Source organism: Sturnus vulgaris, chromosome 8, assembly GCF_052056855.1.
Source record: "Sturnus vulgaris isolate bStuVul1 chromosome 8, bStuVul1.hap1, whole genome shotgun sequence".
Lineage (NCBI taxonomy): Eukaryota > Metazoa > Chordata > Aves > Passeriformes > Sturnidae > Sturnus > Sturnus vulgaris.
Window position 1 is genome coordinate 16,510,721 of NC_142250.1, and position 21,633 is coordinate 16,532,353.

Consider the following 21,633-nt stretch of genomic DNA (forward strand, 5'->3'; position numbering starts at 1 on the left):
TGAGAGACAAGGTGTACCTTAATATTTTTAGTATTTCCAAAGTTTTAAGGTGGGGGAAAAATACTTTCCTTATACATTAGCCAGATCACATCTGGTTCCTGTTGAAATGCCACTTTCTAAAAGGGGGTGGCATGGTGGGAGGGAAAAGGAAGGGAAGAAGAGAGCAAGGAGTAGATTTAGATTTGATGTCTATCAACTACTAAAAGTAGAGTTAATAGCTGGAGTTTGTAATTGTTTTTGTTACTGGTAATACTCCCCTTCTGGTTTTCCAATAGTTACACATCTACGAAACTTTATCTTGTACAACTCCCTAGGTATTACCCATGTTGGAAGAACCCATCAACATACTTGTCTTCAGTCTATCTAGTACAACAAGTAGTTCTTTCAATAGAAAGATAATTACACATACAATAGCCCACAGTGATTAATAAACATGTAAGACTTCAACAGAAAGACTATTACATCTGTAAATCATTTCAATGATTCCTCATGTATAAATATTTAATTCAGCAAAATTATTCTAGGAGCTGAATTGCTTCTAAAGACTGACCACCCTTAGCAGTGTTACTGTATAAGTATTTTTAGACATCCATAACATTTCAACATTATTTAAAAAACAGCATCTTGTGCTTATTGTAGCACATCCCTTTAAGGGTAAACGTTGAGTACCCACTTCAAACTAAACACCTATCATTTGAACTTGATACACTTACTGCAATAGTAGAAGAAAAATTACCAAGAATTTATAAATTTCAGATTGTTTTGCTGTGAAAAACATAATCTCTTTGCTGAAGTCTCTCTATAAAATTCCATTTACCTTCAAACAGTAAACAATATCCAGTATAAAATTTACAAACTTTTGCAAATTATTGCCTTCTTAAAGAAAGAAATCTCAACTACTGAACATTTTCCTTAAAAGAACAATACAAAATCTTCAAATGCTTAAACATATACATTCTCCTTTCACATAGCAAACTGTCGTCATGCTTGAAAGAAAATAAAAAACAAGGAGAGTGAAACAGATTAACTGCATAGCTCCAATTCACTTATTTCAGACAAGATACTATAAATCATCTTGAAACAAAACAGGCAATTATAATGTGCACAAATGTTATGATATTATGCATCCCTACTGGTCCAGTGGTTTAAATTATTGAAACTGATGGTTGAACAAGGGCATATTGTTTCAACACACTTAGATTCCTTGAACAATTCTAATTCTTCCTTCAGCTATCCAGTGCTCTGCAGATCTCTGATGTCAATAAACAGAGAGATAAATGTTTCTTATATAATTCAAGCCACATCTAAAAGGATTAAAATATATGTCCAAAATTTTTCTAGCAGTATCTTTCGTAAAGGATCACACAGGTTTTTTCCCCTTCAATACTGGAAGAAAAATCTAAAATTAAAGTAAGTACATACATCTTCCTTCAAAGCATTCAATGAGGACAGGGCAGCTCCTTTCTTCTTGTAACCACTACCCCACATTTCAATCCTCTTCACCTCAGTGTAAGGGAAACAGGAGTGAGAGCCACAAGACAGAATCATTTCAAAACACAATCAGCTATTTGTAAACACTCTTTCCTGCAAAAAATCTGCAACTGGTAGTTGCAGGAAAAAGCAGCACGTAAGGTAAATCAATTAGCTTGCTAATTTCTCACCCTCATTCATTTAGCTCTGCACTGTATTTGTCGTAATTGACTATAATTATGTTAATTACCAACTCCAGCATAATTACTATATTTATTGTCATTGAGCACACTATGTACCCAAAGCAAAGCTGGCATTTGTTGGGCATCAAAAAAATAAATAAATAAAACCACACAACTGTCGGGAGGGGTTTCTCTGAAAACTGGCTGATATACCTTCAGCAAATGAAAGGGCAAAAGAGATTTCATGCAATGCTAGTTTGAAAGCATCAGTTCATTAAGGATATTAATTTTCTGATAACTACACATTTAAGCATGACACACTGGAGCAGTATCTACAGGATTTAGCAATTATTAATGCGTGACAGTTTCAAATGCTAAGTGAATCAATTAAACAGCAGCATTCACAATTTGAGAAGAGATAACTGCTTCATAACTGCCTAAGACTACAATTTTCACATGACAAAAAAGGGCCATTCAGGCTCCTTCAAAACCTGACAGGTCAAGAAAGAAGTTTGAAACAAAAGCACCTTATAACCATCATCTCTCCTCTTTACTTGTCAGATCAACTTTGCTAGTGTCTCCGCTGAAATGGCATCACCATGCCAGCTGCCACAAGGTGATTTTTCATGTCTTGTCAAAGAAATCTTTTATTCTATTTGCTCTGCATTAACATGTTACATTTATTGATCAAGCCCTTTCTGCAGCCACAGCAGGGCACTGTGCTCTTATGCCTAAGGGGGCTTTGATGTCCTGGTGACATTCTAGACCGAATAATGCACATACTAAATGGATTTAATGCAGAAATGTGTTTGTGCATGACAGCTACATTAATAACAGCCCCTCATACTGATAAATATGCAATTGCTACGATTAAGAGTTACCCAATTATGGTGAAAATATTTTTCTACCTTATAAATAAAACCATCAAAAAGTTTTAACAATAGTGCATTTCCTTCAACATTTTAAAGTGCTATAAAGATGAGTCTAAAGGCTTTAAAAATATGTCATGCTTTGTTTTGAATTCTGGCTTTTATTTCCATCTCTCTTTTGTTGTTCATCCTCCTGTTCTGCATGTCTTATTGCTGCACAGATCGGGAAGGTGGTTAGAAATAAAAAAACCTTCCTTTCACATGCTCAATTTATGAAGAGGAACATGTCCTGTAAAAACTGAAGCCCATTTTCAGGCTGCCACTTGCATATTCCCCCAGGCAAAAAAACAGGAGGTAGAAGAGAGAAATAACAATACCTAGTCCACAGAGCAGGTATTACTAAGCCTCAGCCTCACAAAAAGTCATGGAGGAACATTCCAGACTAGGATTGAAGTTCAAGGGGATGTTTTTATACATGCACCTTCTGCATCAGACAGTGGAAATTATGCACAAGCACATACTGTGCAAATTATTCAGGCTCCTAGCAGAAATAATCTGCACCCTAGAGAGAGGGAAGAGATATTTGTATGTCCATGAGCACAATTATTGGATTAATCCTTCCTCATTGGCCAAGATTAAAGAATCACCCTCCCTTTCACCTCATAGCTTAGACCAAGAGAGAATCTCTGTAAGAAAAAGGAAAACAACTCATATGTTTAAAACTACTGAGGACAAAATTACAAGATGGACTTCCCAGTGAACTGAACTGCACATGTTATTTATAAAAGCATGGTACCTGTTTGTACAAAACCACTGACATCTGTTATTTAAGCACTGGTGTGCATTTAGCCTTTAATGTGAAAGGAAAATTTTGAACAAAGTCATCTAGGACAAAAAGACATCTAGTAAAAAAAAGCTTTGAACAAACTGTGGATCTGGGTTTTTTTTTTCTTTCCACAAGATAGCAAGATGCATCTAAACTAAAATAATTGTATTTCCTCCAAATCTCTACTCCCTACCTGTATTACATCCTTCCTACTCACTACTTTCTTTCCCTCACCAGTGATTACTACTTACCTTATCCTTTTTTTAGTGAAATTTTTAACTTTCTGTGATCAACAACCATTTTTCATTCCACCTTGAAATCCTTTACAAAGTTTCCAGGTAACACTAACACTGACACATCAGTGTCTCTTCTTCTCATACTCTATGCCTTTGCAAAATGAGAACTGGGGAATATTTTCCACGTATTATGGAAGGCCTCTGTTACTAGGGAAGGCTACCAAATACAGTTGCCATGAGAGGCTCAGGAGCAGATTTCCAAAGCAGAACATCCCTGCTCCTGAAACATACCTTAATGAGAATACATGGAATAAACAGTTCATTTCTAAAACAGCTGAAAATCACTAATGAAATCAAAAGAGCTGCTACAACACAGGCCATATCACACTAATAAAGCTGCAGAATCACAGCATCATTTAGGTTGGAAGGAGAATCTAGAAATCGTCTAGTCCAACTCCCTGCTCAAAAAGGGAGATTTCAAAAGTTAGATCCAGTTGCTTGGGGCTTGTCCAGTCGCATTTTAATTATTATTTAATTATCACCCAGGATGGAGATTGCACAGCCTCTCTAGACACCTCTTACCACTCAGCCTTCTCTGAGGTGGCTGGAAATTCCCTTGCTGCAGCTGTGACAACTGCCTCTTGCTCTTTTGCTGTGCATCTGACAAGAGTTTGGCTCCGTCTTCTTCACAACCCCTCTCTTGGCCCCAAAAGGAAACAAAAGATATTAGAAAGTATTCAAACAAAATCAATGTAATGAAAACAGCGTGAGAAGAAAAAAGTCACAAGTGGACTATAGTTGTCTGGGATTGAAGGATTTTCATCAGCCAGAGACATAAGCAGGAGGCAATCCAGTGGCACCACATCCTGCTGATTACAGCCAGCATCTTTTAAGGACACACACATTTTTCCCTTTGTGTCACAAAACACACAACAAATTGCTGTTACTCCTCCTCTTTCTCAAAATTCCCATGTAAGTTCCCTTGTACCTTGCACCTCTTTCTTTCCCTCACAGGGAAAAAGGGATACGTGTAACCACTGTGACTGGTGACAGTCACTTTGAATGCCAAAAGAAAGAGCTGGATCCAGGCACTCTCAGAGTAACCAAGTGAAGACACTAGCTCTTGGAAAAAGGCAAACAAGAAAGAAAAAAAAGCAGCTGATGTGATTATGTATCAAGTGCTGATATTAGATATACCATATCTGATGCAAAGATAATTAAGCATCTACATGGCCCCTAAAGTTTATTTACAAAAGAAGAAGGGGCTCTAGCCTGGGAAGAATTCTGAAGTCAGAAAAAAAATGGTGAAAAATGTACACTTTTCTCTTTATTAAACTGCCAGTTCAAAAGAACTAATGACAACCCTCCCCTCCTCTGTTAAATGGACACATCACAAGCAAAAAGAAAATAACCAGGGAAACCTGAGTAATAAAACCACCATATGTAAGAACATTTGGTTTTCTTTTTTCCTTTCAAAAAACACACAAATTCTCATCCAATAATAAATCAAATTATAATGAGAGCTAACATCTTGACTGCAAATAACTACTGTGCTAACAAAATACAGTATTCTATCTTTTCCTATATTTTGATCACCCTTGGTCTTCTTCATTCAACTCACATCTTTATCAAGAGACAGCAAGTTTAAAACTGGACAATCAAACTCCTTTCTAAACCAACATTAATTGTAGACATGGTTTCTCCACTGAAAACAACATACTAAACTTTTTTAATTAAGTATTTATTGATAAAAATCATAAAACTCATCACTATACAGCAACATTATTAGATCTTTAAGCAATAAGACCTATTTAAAGAAGGTGACACTGCTTACACTTCCTTCAATAGCTGCCCAAGACATTATTCTATATTCACAGTCATTTAAGGTTACGACATTTATTCTGTATCTTATCTGACTTCCTCAATAATATGCAGGTACAGAGTTTAATATGAGTGCAGACCAGTGTGAACAGCTACTGTGCCATAAATACTTCACTCTTAATTTCTATATGCTTAGTAAATCTAAGCACTACTCAAATGAGAAACCCTTACTGCTCTCATCCAATTTAGTATTAGCTTCCCAAAGGAAAAAAAAATCCACTTCTCCCCCTTCCCAAATCTGATTTCTGGTCTTAAAATACTTTCACGGATTTACAACTACAACTTCTCCTACATCACAAGCTGATTGTTCTTCCCCAAACCTCAATAAAAGCAAATTATATCCCTTCTGAAAAAACAGTCTAAGTGTTTGGGGTAGAGAAGAAAAGAAGGAAAGAAAACACAGATTTCAAAAATACATCACCAATTTTGCTCTCCATGAAAATATGATCACAGTTTTAAAGAGGTACTTTACATCCAAATGTAATGTTATTATTTTACTTTATGAAATGAAACAAATTCAGAGAACTGTTCTTCAAATGATGCATTAACTGAAAGAGACAAACACTTTTTTTCCAAGAAATGTAAAGAAGGAGCAGTCTTCTCAACATATTAAATCTAAATACACATCCAGACCTTCAATTATCTTCATGACAAAAATAAAAAAAAATTATCGTTTGATCCCCTCCCCCAGCAAAATTCTCTTTTCTGGTTACAATATACAACTGTACAGAGTCATACTATAAGATAACAACAGCCCACAGATTTAGTGTCTCCTTTGCTCTGTTACCTCTTACATGTAGGATTCAGTCTTTCAGAGTTGACAGAGGCTCGAAGAACATTTATGAGTGTTAAGTAAGTTAAAATCAATGGTTGTTTCTTCTAGGAAAACAAGGCACCAGCACACTACTTTTTGTATTACTCTTCACAATCAAACTGTGAGCTTACCCCCCAGTAAAATAAAAGGAAAATGAGTTGAGCCCAACCCTACCTCCACAAAACTATTTTTTTATTAAACAATTGCACTCAAATTCTTTCTCTGTACTTACCCACATTTTTCAACCTGAAATACACTCTGCTGAACCTCAGCAGGCTCTTACAAGGATTAAATGAATTGGGACGTTGTAGTAGCTAACAGGAATACTACAGAATCCTAAACCAATCCATGTATTAAAATACTTAGAAGGAACTACAAATTCTAACTGCACTTAGCTTTAGTGCTTAACTACACAGATGCACAAAAATAAAATCATAGAACAAAACACGTCATCTAGGAAAAGACACTATAAAGCATTTATAGTAATAACCAGACATACATAAATAAAATTTTTAAAAAAGGGAGGCAAGCACACACTTACTTGTGTTTTGGTTAAGGAAAATTCACTTGTGATCCCATTCTTCACTTCTTCAGGTAGCAACTCTTATTTTAATTTAAGTAGAGAACAAGGCATAAGCTTCTCAATGAGCATCATTTATGTTAACACATAATAAATTTCCAGACTCACCTGGTTATTCATGCTCCAAGTGTGGGAGAAAAGAAGACAAACATTACCTATAAAACAGTGTCGTCCACTTGATAACAATTAAATGTACTCAACATACATCTTTCTATTTTGAAAAAAATAACCAGTCTATTTTAGGAGTTGGAATTCCACATTGCACTTGAAAAAATCTATATGGCTGCCACATACCTTAACAAGTTGAAGCTAAGATCTAGCCTTTTTGCCATATGTCCATATTTTCTTCCTAGAAATTCTGGAATTTCTTCACAGTCCTGACTAATGTAGGATACCTGAGAAATAGAAGCAATAAGGAAACATTTCATGAGTAGATTTAGTTCCTTGTCCAGATTCTGACTCATTGATAAAATGATAATGTGCAGTACAGTGAATCAGCATTACAGTTTTAAACTATTTTTACTAGTTTTACAGATATAAAATCTATCACACAAACTCGTTTTCCTATTGATACCATCAACTCAATATTTATTACACATATGGTCTTTATGTACGTTTTTTTCTCCTTCCAGTTAAAAATACTTCGAATAAATATACCACATTTCTTCTATTTCACTGTTAATACTTTGATCTAATGTTACTTCACATTACCATTCTGACATGCTCCAGAATAAATTTGTTTGAAGGATCAAAAGCCATCCAAAGGATCTTCCAGTTTAGCCCTTCACATACAACAAACAAAGGTTGTTTTCTAAATTTTGGTGCAGAAATACCTAAGCAGTGTATGGTCAATCCATTCTCCTAACCAATCCTCGAGAGGATTATTACTCCCAGTAACACACTAGGGACAGAGCAAGAGAGCTGCCCATGACCTGAAAAATGAAGCAGGCATCTTCTTTTCAGACAGACAAGTCTTAAAGATTTCTGGCTGCACCACCTATGAGCAGATCACACTGCTCATTACGCCTCACACAGATATAATTGTCTTTTCTCTTTTTCATACCAGCCCATCTAACCCATCTTTAGCAAACACAGGAAGAATTAGTGGCAGACAGAAACCAGTCTACTCAGATTCTGTTTGATTTTAATTTGGTTTTAGTCATAATGAAGTGACTGATAATATTTCCAGAAGAACATAAAAAGTAAAGCAACTAAACTTGTTCTATTACTTCTGCTGTACTGTTTTATAAGTCATTGGTTTGATTTCTTCAAAGAAACCCCATAAAGCTTTTCAAAACTATTGTCAAGAATTCTATACATCTATATTGGCTCATCCTTTCAGTGTTCAAAATACTTACATTTCAGATTTTGTGCTGCAGAAATCTTAGTTTCCCTTAATGGCCAACTAGCAAGTTAAGCACCATGTTAGACCACAATCTGTACAACACTGCTATTATCCACATGTTTAATTATAAAGTCAATTTTAACACCATATTCCACTAGTCGAAAATATGTTGGATGAAAAATATGCCAAAAAAAATCCATCAAACTTTGTTTTGATAGTATTTCACCTTCTGTTGAAACAGAGACTCCTCTGCAGAACAGACTGACAGTATGTACTTCTGCAAGTCATCCTGATCTCCTACGCTCTAAAAATGATTGCATCTGATAATACTATATGGCATTCCATTTAATTCATTTTGTTCAATAACTTCTACAGATAAAGCTGACAACAGTGAAATAATTTTTATGAGCAGAAAACAGGTAGCTTGAAGCTCAGTTTAACAACTTCTTCCCCTTGTTAAATCAGACCTGCTCTTGCAATATATTCTGCTACCAGACATCCACACAACTTGAGCAAATATATGAATAAAAGGGAAAGGAACTGTTTTGGGTAGTTGGCATCCTAATGGTTTGGATATAACAGAAAACGGTTTGCAGAATTTATTGAATTAAATATGTCGGGATTTTCCTCCAGTTTATATCTAAGATAATCACAAATGCATTTTACAACATACACAAAGGTATGCATGAAAGAACTGCGTCATTGTTCACTGAATGGTAGATTTCTTTAAATTAATGCTTGCAAACCCTTTGAAAGACATCACATTAACAGCTTAATAACACTTTGGATTAAGCATTTGGTTCAATGTAACATGCTGAAACAGAAATAACTAAAATATGATGCCTATTAACACTAGGAGGACAAAACTGAGGAGATACAAACACAGCAAGAGCACAGACCCTCACTTTGCCTTTTACCCAGGGAGGAGCTGAGAAGAAGCAGGGGACTCTGGCCTGCTGCACACTGCTTCAGAAACTTACCTGGCCATAAAAGCTCTAGCCAAGAGAATAGAAGTTGAAGAAAAAGATTCATACAAATGTGGTTTAAAGCACACAGAAGACAAAATACATAAAATGTAGCAAAGCTTCAGCCTTTAAAAGTTATAATATGCAAATATATTTACACAACTGGTACAAAGAGATTATTCACAGGCATATTTGCAGATGGCATATTGTTATCATGACCTTTCAATGATTAGGCCTTGTAAAGACTTTTTACTTCCAGAGTCCATATCAGCACACTCAAGATGTCAGTAGACATAAGAAAGAAGAATATTTCTTCATTTCCATTGTTTCAGTTCAAAATAATTTATTCAAGAAACAATAAAATGTACATAATTCAGTATTCTTCCTTTTCCTTCCATTTCAAATACCCTCAAAATGACTATGAGCTTATATCCAGAGATGTCACCACTGAGAGATGAGAGCAGGCATACTTTTCCCAAGACTCCAGCTCTTTGGCTGCAAGGCACATCAGTAACAGCAGATTTCTTAGATTTTTCTATACCAGTTACAGAACATCACACAGGATTAAAAACTGGAGGCAGAGGTTTCCATGGCCCAGTTCTCCAATGCAGATAAAGTACAGGTTGGTCACAGTCAGTCATTACAGGTGCCCTATTCAATACTCCATCAAAATGTTCAGAGTTTCCTACAAAGGCCAGCATCAGATAGACTATGGAGGCCTGAGATATTCTTGCAGGCTCTTCAACACACTGTATGCAATTCACAAAAAAGATATGTTGTTACAAAATTTAAACATAACTTAAGTACCAATAGCAGTTGCACCTCTCTTCTGCTTTAGTTTCAGAGTATATTACCATTTAGTCTCTGTGATCATTCTACAAAGACTCTGTAATCTTAATAACCCATAGAATAACGTCTTTATTAAGGAATGTCACTGAAAAGGTCATATATGAACTCTCAATACTGCATATTCTCTCCCATTGAAGGGAATTATATCTAGAGAATATTTCCAGTCAGCTGAGCATTACATTTTACTCTATGCTGTTAGAAGATTGTATGTGGGCACATAGACAAATTAAGGGGCTCAAGGCATGCTCAAGGGAAGAAGGGAAGAAGGCAGCGTGCCCCTCAGTGCCAGAGTGCACGAGAGAGACCACAGGAACTGTTTCCTGCAGCAGCCGCGAAATTAGCCAGTAAACTGCCTTCATATCACACACATATTTACATTAATTCCACGCAGCAATAATGACCAGATTAAAGAAGCTATTAGATGGGCAGCACCCTAGTTTAATGGTAAACCATTTTCAAAAATAAGACAAGCTTCCTTCTCCTTAGAGGGGAGGAAAAAAAAGAGTTCTAAAGTTCTAATTTTAGGCACAGGTTTATCAACTTTAAGCCAGATTTTTTTCCAGTAGCCACACAAGGCGCTGGATACAAGTCAGCAGGATGTGTTCTATTTCCTAACTTCTCTTTAACCAAACCGAAACATACACAGGAGGTTTCAGGAGGAACACACTTAGCAGGTTTCACTCCTTCAGCTCCTTCTCGCGGCCTCCCGCAGCCTGGCCGAGCAAGCGCCGTTCCGAGCCGGAGCACATCCCGCTGGGAGCGCGCTGCGCGGGAGCCTCGGGGGCGCGCCCGCCGCACGTGAGCGGCGCAGGGCAGCGGCGCAGGGCAGCGGCGCAGGGCAGCGGCGCAGGGCAGCGGCGCAGGGCAGCGGCGCAGGGCAGCGGCGCAGGGCAGCGGCGCAGGGCAGCGCAGCCTTGCCGCGCCAGGCGCTCCGTTCTCCACCGGCGCTGGGAGCGCACCCCCGAGCCGCAGGACTCGGAGCGCACCCCGGAGCCGCCCGGCGCTGCTGGGGGCGGCTTCTCGGCCCTTTCTCCTCGGCGGCCTCGGGACAGCGCGGCGGCGATGGAGGCGATACCTGCGCGGCGTCCTGGGGCGCGCTGCGGATGGAAACTAAACCCGGCCCCGTGCGCGTCCGCCACCCCCACCGAGCGGGAGCGGCACCGGCGGAGCGGCGGCAGCCGGAGCCGGGCTGGGGCAGCCGCTCCCAGTGCCGGGGGCGGGGACGCGCCGGCCGGGACGAGCTGCCCGCGGTAGGTGGGGCCGCGGCCGGCCGGCCTGCCTTGCCAGACACTTACCTGTGCTCCGCTCACCACGACCCCTGCCATGCTGCGGGTGGGCGCGCCGAGGTTCCGCGGGCTCGGTGCCGGGCCGGGCCGCTGCCTGGCAGAGTCAGCTGACGCGGGCGGAAGCGCGGCCGGGCCGGGGGCGGCGGCAGCGCGGAGCTCCCGCCGCCTCCTGCGGCCGGGCCGAGCGCGCAGCCACGGCCCCGAGCGGTGACGGCGTGGGCCTGGAGGGGCCCGAAGTCTTCGTGTCCAGGGCACGGTCATCCTTGTCCGGCGACCGCCCCAGGCCCCGCTGCGACATCCTACCTGGAACGCGAGTCCAAAGCGGTGCGCAGCGATTGCCGCGCCTCACAGAATCAGCTCTGTTGGAAAAGACCTCTTAGACCACCCAGTCCAGCCTAGGACCAAACACCACCACGCCAACTAGACCATGGCATGAAGTGCCACGTTCAGTGTTTCCTTAACGCCTCTCGGGACAGTGTCTCCAGAACCTCCCTGGGCATTTCATTGCTATGTTAAACCCTTTCTATCAAGAAATTCTTCCTCATGTCCAAAATAAATCTTCCCTGGCCCAGCTTAAGGTAAATCCTGTCATCAGCTACCTGAGAGAAGAGACACCTACACCTTTCCAAGCCCTCCTTTAAGCTGCCCCCACCCTTACTCCAAGCCCTCTCTTCCCTGTGCTAAACAATCCCACAGCTCCTCAGCTGCTCCTCAGCAGGCTCGTGTTCCAGACCCTTCCCCAGCTCTGCTGCCCTTCCCAGCACCGGGGCAGCACCATGTGCTGGGCTGTAGCAGTGCTGGAATAGGCCATGGGAAGAGGGGATGGAAATAGCCAGTCTGTGACAGAGGGATCGGGCCTTGCATGTCAGTTCCCATAAGGCACTAGATGACTTGGAACATTACCTGTACTGGCTTTCCACCTACTGAGCAGTTCATTAATTTGTGGCATAAAGCATAACTTGCCTTTGAAGAGATGTATGTCACTGGTAAAGCAATGCCTGCAGAAAAAACCCAAACCCATGCTATCTCCAGGAGAGTTCTACATTCTCATAACAATATTTTTTTTTTTGTCTCTAGAACATAGGGTAATTTGTGTGGAAACCAGAAATACCTTTGGAATTATCAGAAAACCCTGTCAAACGAGTCTTTCCAGAACACAAGAATTTACTAATTAAAATAATGGCATGATGGTAGGTTATCATTGTTCAGGCAGACTAGAGGAGCTGCAGGTTTTCTGTAATAATTTTATATGAGACTTTTAAAGGTTTCCCAAGCCTGGATCCTAAATCCTATTAGTCATCTACCTACCTCTTCAGCTGCCTAAGCACCTTTAAAAATCTGGCTCGTTTTTCCCCTTTATTGCTAATATAGCATAACTCACTTTTGCTGAAAGCGGAGGCACATGCTGTGAGGGGAAATAAGTTTCAGGAGGATATGTATTCCTCACTGCAAACCACTTTCTTGAGTTTATTCAGCAACACAGCAGAAACCAATACTGTACTTGCTGCTCTACCTCTTAGTATCAACAGAATAAATTCTTGGTACAGCTGTGGCACTACACCTTCTCTACAGCCATCCCTCTTTCAGTGACTGCTGGACAGGAAACACTGAGCAAATAGGGGAGGGAAAAAATGTTTTCCTCCCTGCTCTTTTAATATATTGTGTTAGAAATGTCAATGGGCCAACATGCATGAAAATCAAAATACGGCCAATAAATAAATCACTCCAGTGCTTTGTGTGATCTAATTTTCCTTGTATTATGTAAGACAAAAGAATCAAACCCTTCAGCCACAGTAAATAAGCTGATCCTACACTGATGAATAAAATTTCTGTTTCTTTAAGTAAGAGTTTTCCATCCAGGCATACTTGCTGGTTCAGATCATCACTCAGCATGCTTCAAACCATCAGGGCTTTTATTTATCTATTAGATTGTATAGTAAATAACATATGCCAAGAAAAACAAGTACTATGTGAACTGTAAATTTAAACAAAGCAATACATTCTCCTCTTTCTGTATCTACTTCTTTTTATCTGTCTTTTAGCTCCAAGCATGTGGTTCCCACCAGAATGAATGCATACAGCTCAAGGCTCAAGTGGCCCACTGCTACAGTTAGCTGCATTTGTCTTAATGGAGTAAATTCAGTTCAATACTACACTCATGTAAAATTGGAATAACTATATTGAAAACAATTTAGCACATCATTATCTACATTATTAGGATTAATTTTAGTAGAGTGTTAGCTGTCACTTTAGAGATATCTACAAAGAAAAAACATCCTTGCCTAAATAGTTTACAAAATAGCCCACACAAATAATAGCAAGTTTGGGTTTTTTTTTCCAGCTTCTTACATTGCCAGTTGCATTAACCTGCCATTGATCCTCCTACTTACTAGGCAAGACCTTGTCTAGAGGGAAAAGTTGCAGGTGCAGCTCCCTAAACTGGGTGACTTAAATTGACTTTATCATCTCTTCAATCAGTCGAGCTGAATTTTCTAAATTACAAAAACAACTTAAAGAGGTGGCAAACTGTTTTAAGTGCATCAGGCTCATAGTCGTTCCTTTGAAACTAGTTCAGCGTTTTCTTGTACAGACATGGCCTAGATTGTTATCTGCCATGGATAAATAATAGATCCAAGTCCCGTGGTGGGTAACAAAAAGGGAGTGCTACCGACCGCAGTGACAAAATGGGACTATTATAGTGTACAGGAAGGGAAAAACAAAACTCCCTGCAACAGAGGAAAGGAGAAGAGAGATGACTGTCTTATTGTGGTGCTTCCCTAGACTTTGAAAACTAACATCTCAAAAATCCTAATTCTGCTGCCAGTTTCCTACAGGATGATTGGTGAACTTCTCCAACTTTGTATTTTTAGGGTCTGCTTTATTCCTTAATTTCGTAAGTACCAGTCACTTGCGTATAATTTTCAAAAGCAATGAAAACTCAAAGCTGTCTGCCACACAAGGACTATTTTGTAACATCTGATCTGCAATTGTAACAAAGTTATAACATAGTCTCAGACTTCAGGCTTTTGAGTCAATGTGCTCATTAGATTGTGCCCGATGTTGTTAGGAAGCCAAAATCCATCATAGTGCTATGTAAATCCGAAGGCTTCTCCAGCTTTTGAGCCAGCTGATCATCAGTGTCACTTTATAGTACAGATTCTAGATGAACATGAGGCAGCCTCTGGGTTTAGGCTGTTTTTCACCTTACCATATGTATTTGCACTTCTGAGCATCTCAAAACATTACCTTCTTGAGTCCTGGCCCCATACAACCTGCATCATCTGAAGGTTTTATTTAGCTCTGGTAGAGCTGCCTAGATGAGTAAAGCTTCAAAGGACTAAGTTTGTACTTAGAAAATATATTTTTCAGTGGTTCCTCAGAAGCTGAAAGGTTTGTGAGGATTTTTTGCAGAGGTTAAAATAATTTACGTGACAGTTGGCCACTGTTGACCTTTGAAATGTCTTTTTTACAATTTTATGCAAAAAAAAAAAAATCACTTGTTTATTTAAATAATTTGTTTCACTGCAGTTAGATGCAGAAGGTGGCACTTCTGTATGGGCCATTCAATAAGATTTCCTAAGATTTTTAACGGAGTATTGCCAAAACTGCTTGATATGTGAGTTATATACAGACAAAACCAACACTGAAGGTTTAAAAAATGGGGGTTTTGACTTACACTAATATGCTCAGTACATCTTTTAGACACACATATACATATACACATATACATATATATGTTGACCTGTTTTTTGAATAAAGAACATTATATGTTCATAATAATACCTGGAATCCAGCTCCAAATAACTGGAAAGCAATGTGTTGGAACCATGGTAGGTACCCATCAGATCTGCCACTTATTTATAAGTTGTACATACAATAACAACAGAACTTGGTGTCATTTTAGGAGTCAGTTGCTTAAAAGGTGTACTCAGTTACAATTAGGAAATCTCATTGACCAACTGATTAAATGATTAGCTAATACAAAACAGTAAATATGATACAGCACCAATCACCAAATGAGTTATGTCATTTCATGTAAAGCCTTTATATACAAGCATTTCCCCATCTTAAATGAACACTGAACATTTATTAGAGGAAATAATAGCAATCCTGACTGTTTCATTAACTGAAAGTTATAAAAATATTTAAGTTAATCAAAATGGCCTGTTTTCCAGCTTGCAGCACACTATGTATGTATGCCTCCATGTACACAAATACAATTATCCTATATTTCAGAGTAAGTCAAATAAACTATAGTCTAGTTTTAAAAAATACACCACACATATATATTTCTCCTAACAAAATAGTGTGTTTGAACAGTTTTCTGAAGCATATGATTTCAGACAAAATCTCAGCCAAGTAACAGAATTTTTCCAACTTGACCTTCAGAAAATTTGGCACACAGTTTACTCATACAACTCATTTTCTTGATGCTAACAATGAAAATATTGTCTCAAAATATTTGTTAATAATTATCCACAGCAATATGAAGTAAATACAAACTGAATCGATTTAGCTGAATAAGATTGACTGTAGTACAGTAGTACTGTATTGCCAGAAGAACATTTTATTCATATGTAGCCTCCTTTACACCTGTTTTTAATCTGAAAGAGTTAATATGGTGTTTAATGTCCAAACTAATAACTTCAGATGTCTCCCAGGAAACAGCATCACTAGCACTCCCTGCTGTGAAACATGCAGGAAAAAACCCTGATAGAAAGAAGATAAAGTACAATAAATTGTGTACTTTAGTCCTACAGAAAGAAGTACAGTAATGATGATGTCATTTGCCATTCCTAAATTGAACTGCTGCAAATTAGGTTTCTTCTTTCCTATCTCCAAACTATTTCTCATACTGCCACTTATAAGGATATTTAACAGCCGAGGATAAACAGGTTAAAGGGATCTGAAAAGCAAGTTATGCACATGCATTCAATACACTGGTACACCTTTTCTTGAAAAGCATTAGTATGACAGTGTGACATTGTGCTATAAAACTTAAAGATAAGAACATCTGAGTGGCATTAAAGTGTTGGGTTCTTTTCCAGAAGTATGTCCATGCTGGAGTGTTTGAAACTCTACAGGATAAATTTGTCCAGAAAAGCAATCAATGAAAATTGGTTATCTCATACTACTCATGGCTCATGTAACAACTCTGGGTTTGCTCTCCTACTGTTAACTAATGGCCTTGATTTACATTTTTCCATTCTTTTGGACACTCATGACAAATATAGGGGGGTTAATATTTCTACATTCATCTAGAGTTTTTGAGTTTTACCCTTTTCTGCAACACAAAAGCAGAGTGTCCAATCTATTTCCTACTTTTTGCATTTTGGCTCTTTCATTCCTACAGTGTCCTCAAGAAAAACAGAATTATGTCTAAAACCATCTCTGGGATATATTTAGTTATTATTTTTCCTATTATATGGCAGAAGTGTGGTATGAGCACGGTGAGGCTACATGGCCATTGTGAGTTAATGCAGCACATAAGCTCAGTCACTGTTTTATTGCAAAGGCACCCTGAAGTTGAGCATCTTCTGATGTCTTTGAAAAGCTTCATTTTGTAACGTTGTTAGCATTCTTTTAAGGCAAGTTTATGTATATACTTCGAAATGTATTCTTCTATAAGCTGAGTTTTCAAAAAACAGAACAACTTAAAAGCTTTGATGACGGGAAAAAAACCTGTTCATAGAATTTGTGCTCAGTAATCTCATCTCACTTCCAATAAAGGTAATGACAGTTTTGTTGACCATGGTATGACCCAAATACAATCAAAAATCCCAAATGTTACAGTATATAGTACACTATAGCTATTAGGCTTGAATGATGTTTAATAAGTTGCATGCTCAACAACTAAGACATAGCAACAATAAATTGTGCAATTTATTTCTGCCTTCTCATGAGATATGTTGTGGATTTTGGTATGTGGTTGGTTGGGTTCTATAATATACAGAATTCTGTTTCCTTCAGACTACAGATTGGACAGAGATAAGTAAATTACCTCAATCAGGTAGATTATTACTAAGTTCCTCAATGCACTGTATTACCAGAACTTCTAGCATTTTTAATGCACTTATTCACATGCTATGCCAAGAAAATAGAAAAATCCTTTTCTTACTATCCTACCAAAAAAAAAGGAACTGGGGCATAGAATGGATATTTTATTTTTATAAAAACTTATATTTATTATCTGTAGTCATCTGAGGAACTGAAGCTGCACCTCTCAAGACCTAGGCCTGATACCTGAACTGTTAGCACACAATATATGTCTTGCTTTGTCTTATTTGGTGTAGGTATTACATAACAAAAATTATTATTTCCCATAAAAAGATGGGCAAGAAACATAAATTCTTTACTCCAACTAGACAATACTTGCATTAAAGAGTTATTCCAAGTTAAAGGGTGATTATGATTCTCTGTTTGTCCCATCTAGATTACAGCACACAGAACAAAGATGCTGACATGGGGCATCCACAAGCTTTGTAGATTATTGCAAGATTTGGACATGTTGTTAAAACTAAACATATAGCACAAACTAAAGATGATAAATTGCATTTTTCAGTCCCTTATAATTTATGCACTCCATTTTTTTTCATAAACCATCAAAAGGAAGCCAGGCTTTTCCTTCTGCCAAGTTTCGAAGTTCTGTTGCTAATCACGGAGGCACAGAACACTTAATAGTAAGATCATAAGATTTAAAAAAAAATTAATTTGAAAGAATTCAGTAAGCTTAGTATGGAAGCTTTTGTTACCACTTGTCCTATAATTATATGTTGCACAAATACACAGAGATTATTTTTTTCTAAGCCTAAGACGACTGACTCACAACAGATTTGAAATGCTATACTTCCCTACAATCCATTATGTATAGGTGAATTTCAGGTTGGCTGGCTGCACAATTGTGGGAAAGTAAATTGCAATACTGAAGCAACTGTACATCTCTGGGCATTGATGGTTGCTCATAAGAATTCAACAATCAGAACTCAGGGGAAAAAAGGTACTAAAGCTAGGATAAAGTCTAATTTGAGGCCATATAACATTGCAGTTCTATTCTAAATAACAGATTTGAGGTTGACTGAGGTATTTTCTTGTTACAGATCTCTGTCACAATGTCTGGGGCAGCAACTGTCCGTCACACTGTGCTGGTTTCAAAGACAAAACTTATTGCAGGAAGTGCTTGAATATAGAGGTCAAAAACAAAGGAAGTGGGTGCAGAGGCCAGAGCAGCTTTCGTTGAGCTGCTCTCCCTTGTTCCAGCTGTCTTGGCAGCTCACTGTAGAACTAAATTACCAGACTAGCCAAAGGTGTTTTGAGGTCTTGGGTTTTTGAGAGGGGTTTACAGGGCTTTTTTTTTCCTTTGGGGGTGGGGGGGGGAGGGGAAGGGGAGAAGGGGATTATTTTTGTTTGTTTTGTTATGGTTTTGTTTAGTTTTGATTTTTCTCAGAAAGAACTATATTCACTTGATTAATCCAAGAAGACACATTCTGCATCTTGTTTTGCAAACAACACTGCATAATAAGAGAGACCTATCTATAAACAGGCATATACTATTGGAAATACACATTGGATGGGGCCCTGTGCCCCTAAGAGCCTATGCCCCTAAAGATATGTCTTTACCCCAACATAAAATTGTTTGATCAGGAAGCTCAGGCCAAGGTGTGGAAATACCTGACATTAACAAACAGGCTCCTTCTCGGCTTCTCACGGCCCCATTCTCTAATCTTAGATCTTTGAGCAGGTTATACCAGCAAAGGGGAGAACCACAGCCTTCCACAGAGATAACAGATACATGATACTCTGCTGAGAAGAGTAGTAAGCAGGAATAGAGTCCAATTAGTAGTCAACCTCCTACACTTGAATATGGAATAACTTCTGCATTTTAAGTGGCAAATGTTTTAGTTCCCTGTTGTTCAGTTCTGAAGCAGTTGCTGTTTTTTGTTATACCTTTTAAGTACCAAAGAATTCCACAGAAATGGATGGAAGTTGCTAACAATTTGGATGGTTAAGAAAGAACACAACCCAAACAAAAGCCACCATCTTCTGTAGATTGTTAAACAGCAACTTTTCCCATTACTCACTCATTACTTTTATCCACCCATCCTTCTGGGTGAGGAGGGATAAATATAGCACAGCCAGCATTAAATCTGCATCTGGAGACATCACTAGGAAAATAGCATTCACACACATGATGCAAGAGAGAGGAGCTGAAAGCTGAAAGTTCCAGAGGTCTCCACAAGCAATATATTGTCTATTAAAATAGAGAGATATACATAAACATGAAAACTACAAGAAACAGGTTTTACACTTCTTGAAAATGTGAGAAAGTACATGGCAAAGCATGGTGGTTTAGTTTAATTTCACTCTTCCTGAATGGTGACTTGAGCATTTGATTATTTTCTTCTACTCTCCTTGCATAAAAAAAATATACTAAATGAGAAATCCTTCAAATTCAACAACATGCATAATCACCTTTCCTAGATAATATGAAGCAGTAAGAGTGACTAATTGTAGATTGTAGATTTTATAGTACCTGCTGGTCCTACAAGATATTTTTGTCCTAGATTCTCCAGGTTGTCCTGCATCTATCACAATTCAGTCACACAATTTTCAGTTCTTCAAAAACTAAAAAATCATGAGTAAGCAAGAGCAAGGACAAAGGAGCCCAGTGCAGGGTAAGGTATTTTCTGCAAAAACTGTTCTTTAACAAGAAAATTACATTACTGTGAACAGGAAATGCCGGAAAAATAATTCCAACTTATGAGTCAAGCAGTCCTGTGATATTGAGATTAGATTCATTACAACGTTGCCAATAACCTGTTTCTAGACCCTTTTCACTATCCAAGTGGGAAAGTAAAAAGAAAGTAGCTGAGCTAAAGTAATGCATCATTCATTGCAAACAGAGTGGTCCTCTGTAAGTTGTATGTTATGTTTTAGGCTCCATACCATCTGTACAAATAACCAAAAAAATACTTTGATAAGCCTTCATTTGGTGAGAAACACAAAAGAAATAGCAGACTAAAACCAAAGCGATTTCCTGTTTATATTGTGGAGATTATTAGAGACAGACCAATGCTACACTTTAGGAAATTCTTGTCTTAATTTTGGAATCCAACTTTTACTCCATACTTATAAAAATATCCAAAACCACACTGATATTTGGCCATCATGCTGGGGACCTTTTCCACAATCACAAGAGAATAGTTCAGAATTTCAAATTACTAAATGTCCTTCTCAAGTAAAGATGAAAGTGGACTGATAACAATATAGTAGAAGACTGCTAACAATACAATATAAAGCTCTCCATGCTTATGTTTCTTGCTGGAATCCCACTCAGATGAGTAAAGCTACTGTCAGCTGGTGGTGTTGATAAACATATATGTCTAATTAGGAACAACCTATTTTGGTTTAAGCAGAGAAATGTCCACATTACAAAATCAAAAGAGAAACAGATATTTGCAAAAGAAGGCAATGATTGAATGGACATCAAAAATGAAATCACCTCAAAGTCTCCCAGGGTTTGTCTCTGGATCAAAATGGAGATAGTATGAGTTACACTACGATGGTGTAAGATTTCCATTTCAAAGTTGACAGTGCAGCACATTTTAATATCATTAACAATCCATAACCAAAAAAACACCACAGGATTATGGATTGGGATTTATTTCTAGGAATGATTATTCTGTGAATCTGAGTGACAGAGTTGTTCACATGATTCTGTGTGAGTTAGACCACTGTGCCACATTTGGGTCACGTGCAGAAGATTCTCTACCTTGGTAGCCTTCATCAGCTAAACAGGTAAGTGAGCAAAAAAGAAGACTTGACAAGTCCAGTGATTTTAGAGATTCTATTTTAAGCTTAATGACCATTTATATGTAATGAATATATATATTTCATCATACTGGCCCATAAACTGACATATTGAAAATAGTATTTTCAAATTGTTATCTACAAGGAAATTTATTAGCACTCATCTTCTCCTTCTAGTGAATGGAAATGCATGTTAATTCCCTTCTTCATTTACCACTTCAAATTGTATTCACTGTACAGTATATTAATTCCTCTTTTAGTGGAAAGATAAGTAAATGTGTTTGTAAAAATTGTTAATAATGATCAGTTCTTGCTACTGTTTACACTGGTTATGTTAAAATATAAAGAAAGACCTACCTAACACTTCCAAAATGTCATTCACCTGCAAATTTAATGACATTTTACATATATTAATCAATTAAGCCCTACTATACCCATCTCAATTAAGCATTAATATCCCAATTTTACAGTTAGTTACACTGAGGATAGCTTGAAAGGTTGGCTGTCTTGCTAATACCACTCA

General features: G+C 38.1%; 1 protein-coding gene across 6 annotated transcripts in view; it reads right to left on the reverse strand.

The window, feature by feature from the left end:
- The window catches only part of LRMDA (leucine rich melanocyte differentiation associated), a 640,335-nt gene that overhangs the window by 602,948 nt on the left and 15,754 nt on the right, over positions 1 to 21,633 (reverse strand). For 3 of the 6 annotated variants that reach the window (XM_088168942.1, XM_088168940.1, XM_088168937.1), the window contains exons 1-2: positions 11,313 to 11,405; positions 7,153 to 7,253 (exon numbers count right to left, since the gene is read on the reverse strand). In XM_088168942.1, the coding sequence (XP_088025068.1) occupies positions 7,153 to 7,253; positions 11,313 to 11,342 (131 nt within the window). In that variant the 5' untranslated portion in view covers positions 11,343 to 11,405. Of the gene's footprint in view, positions 1 to 7,152; positions 7,254 to 9,183; positions 9,918 to 11,312; positions 11,406 to 21,633 lie in introns of those variants that run through there. The other 3 variants (XM_088168939.1, XM_088168941.1, XM_088168938.1) reach the window with 3 other exon arrangements.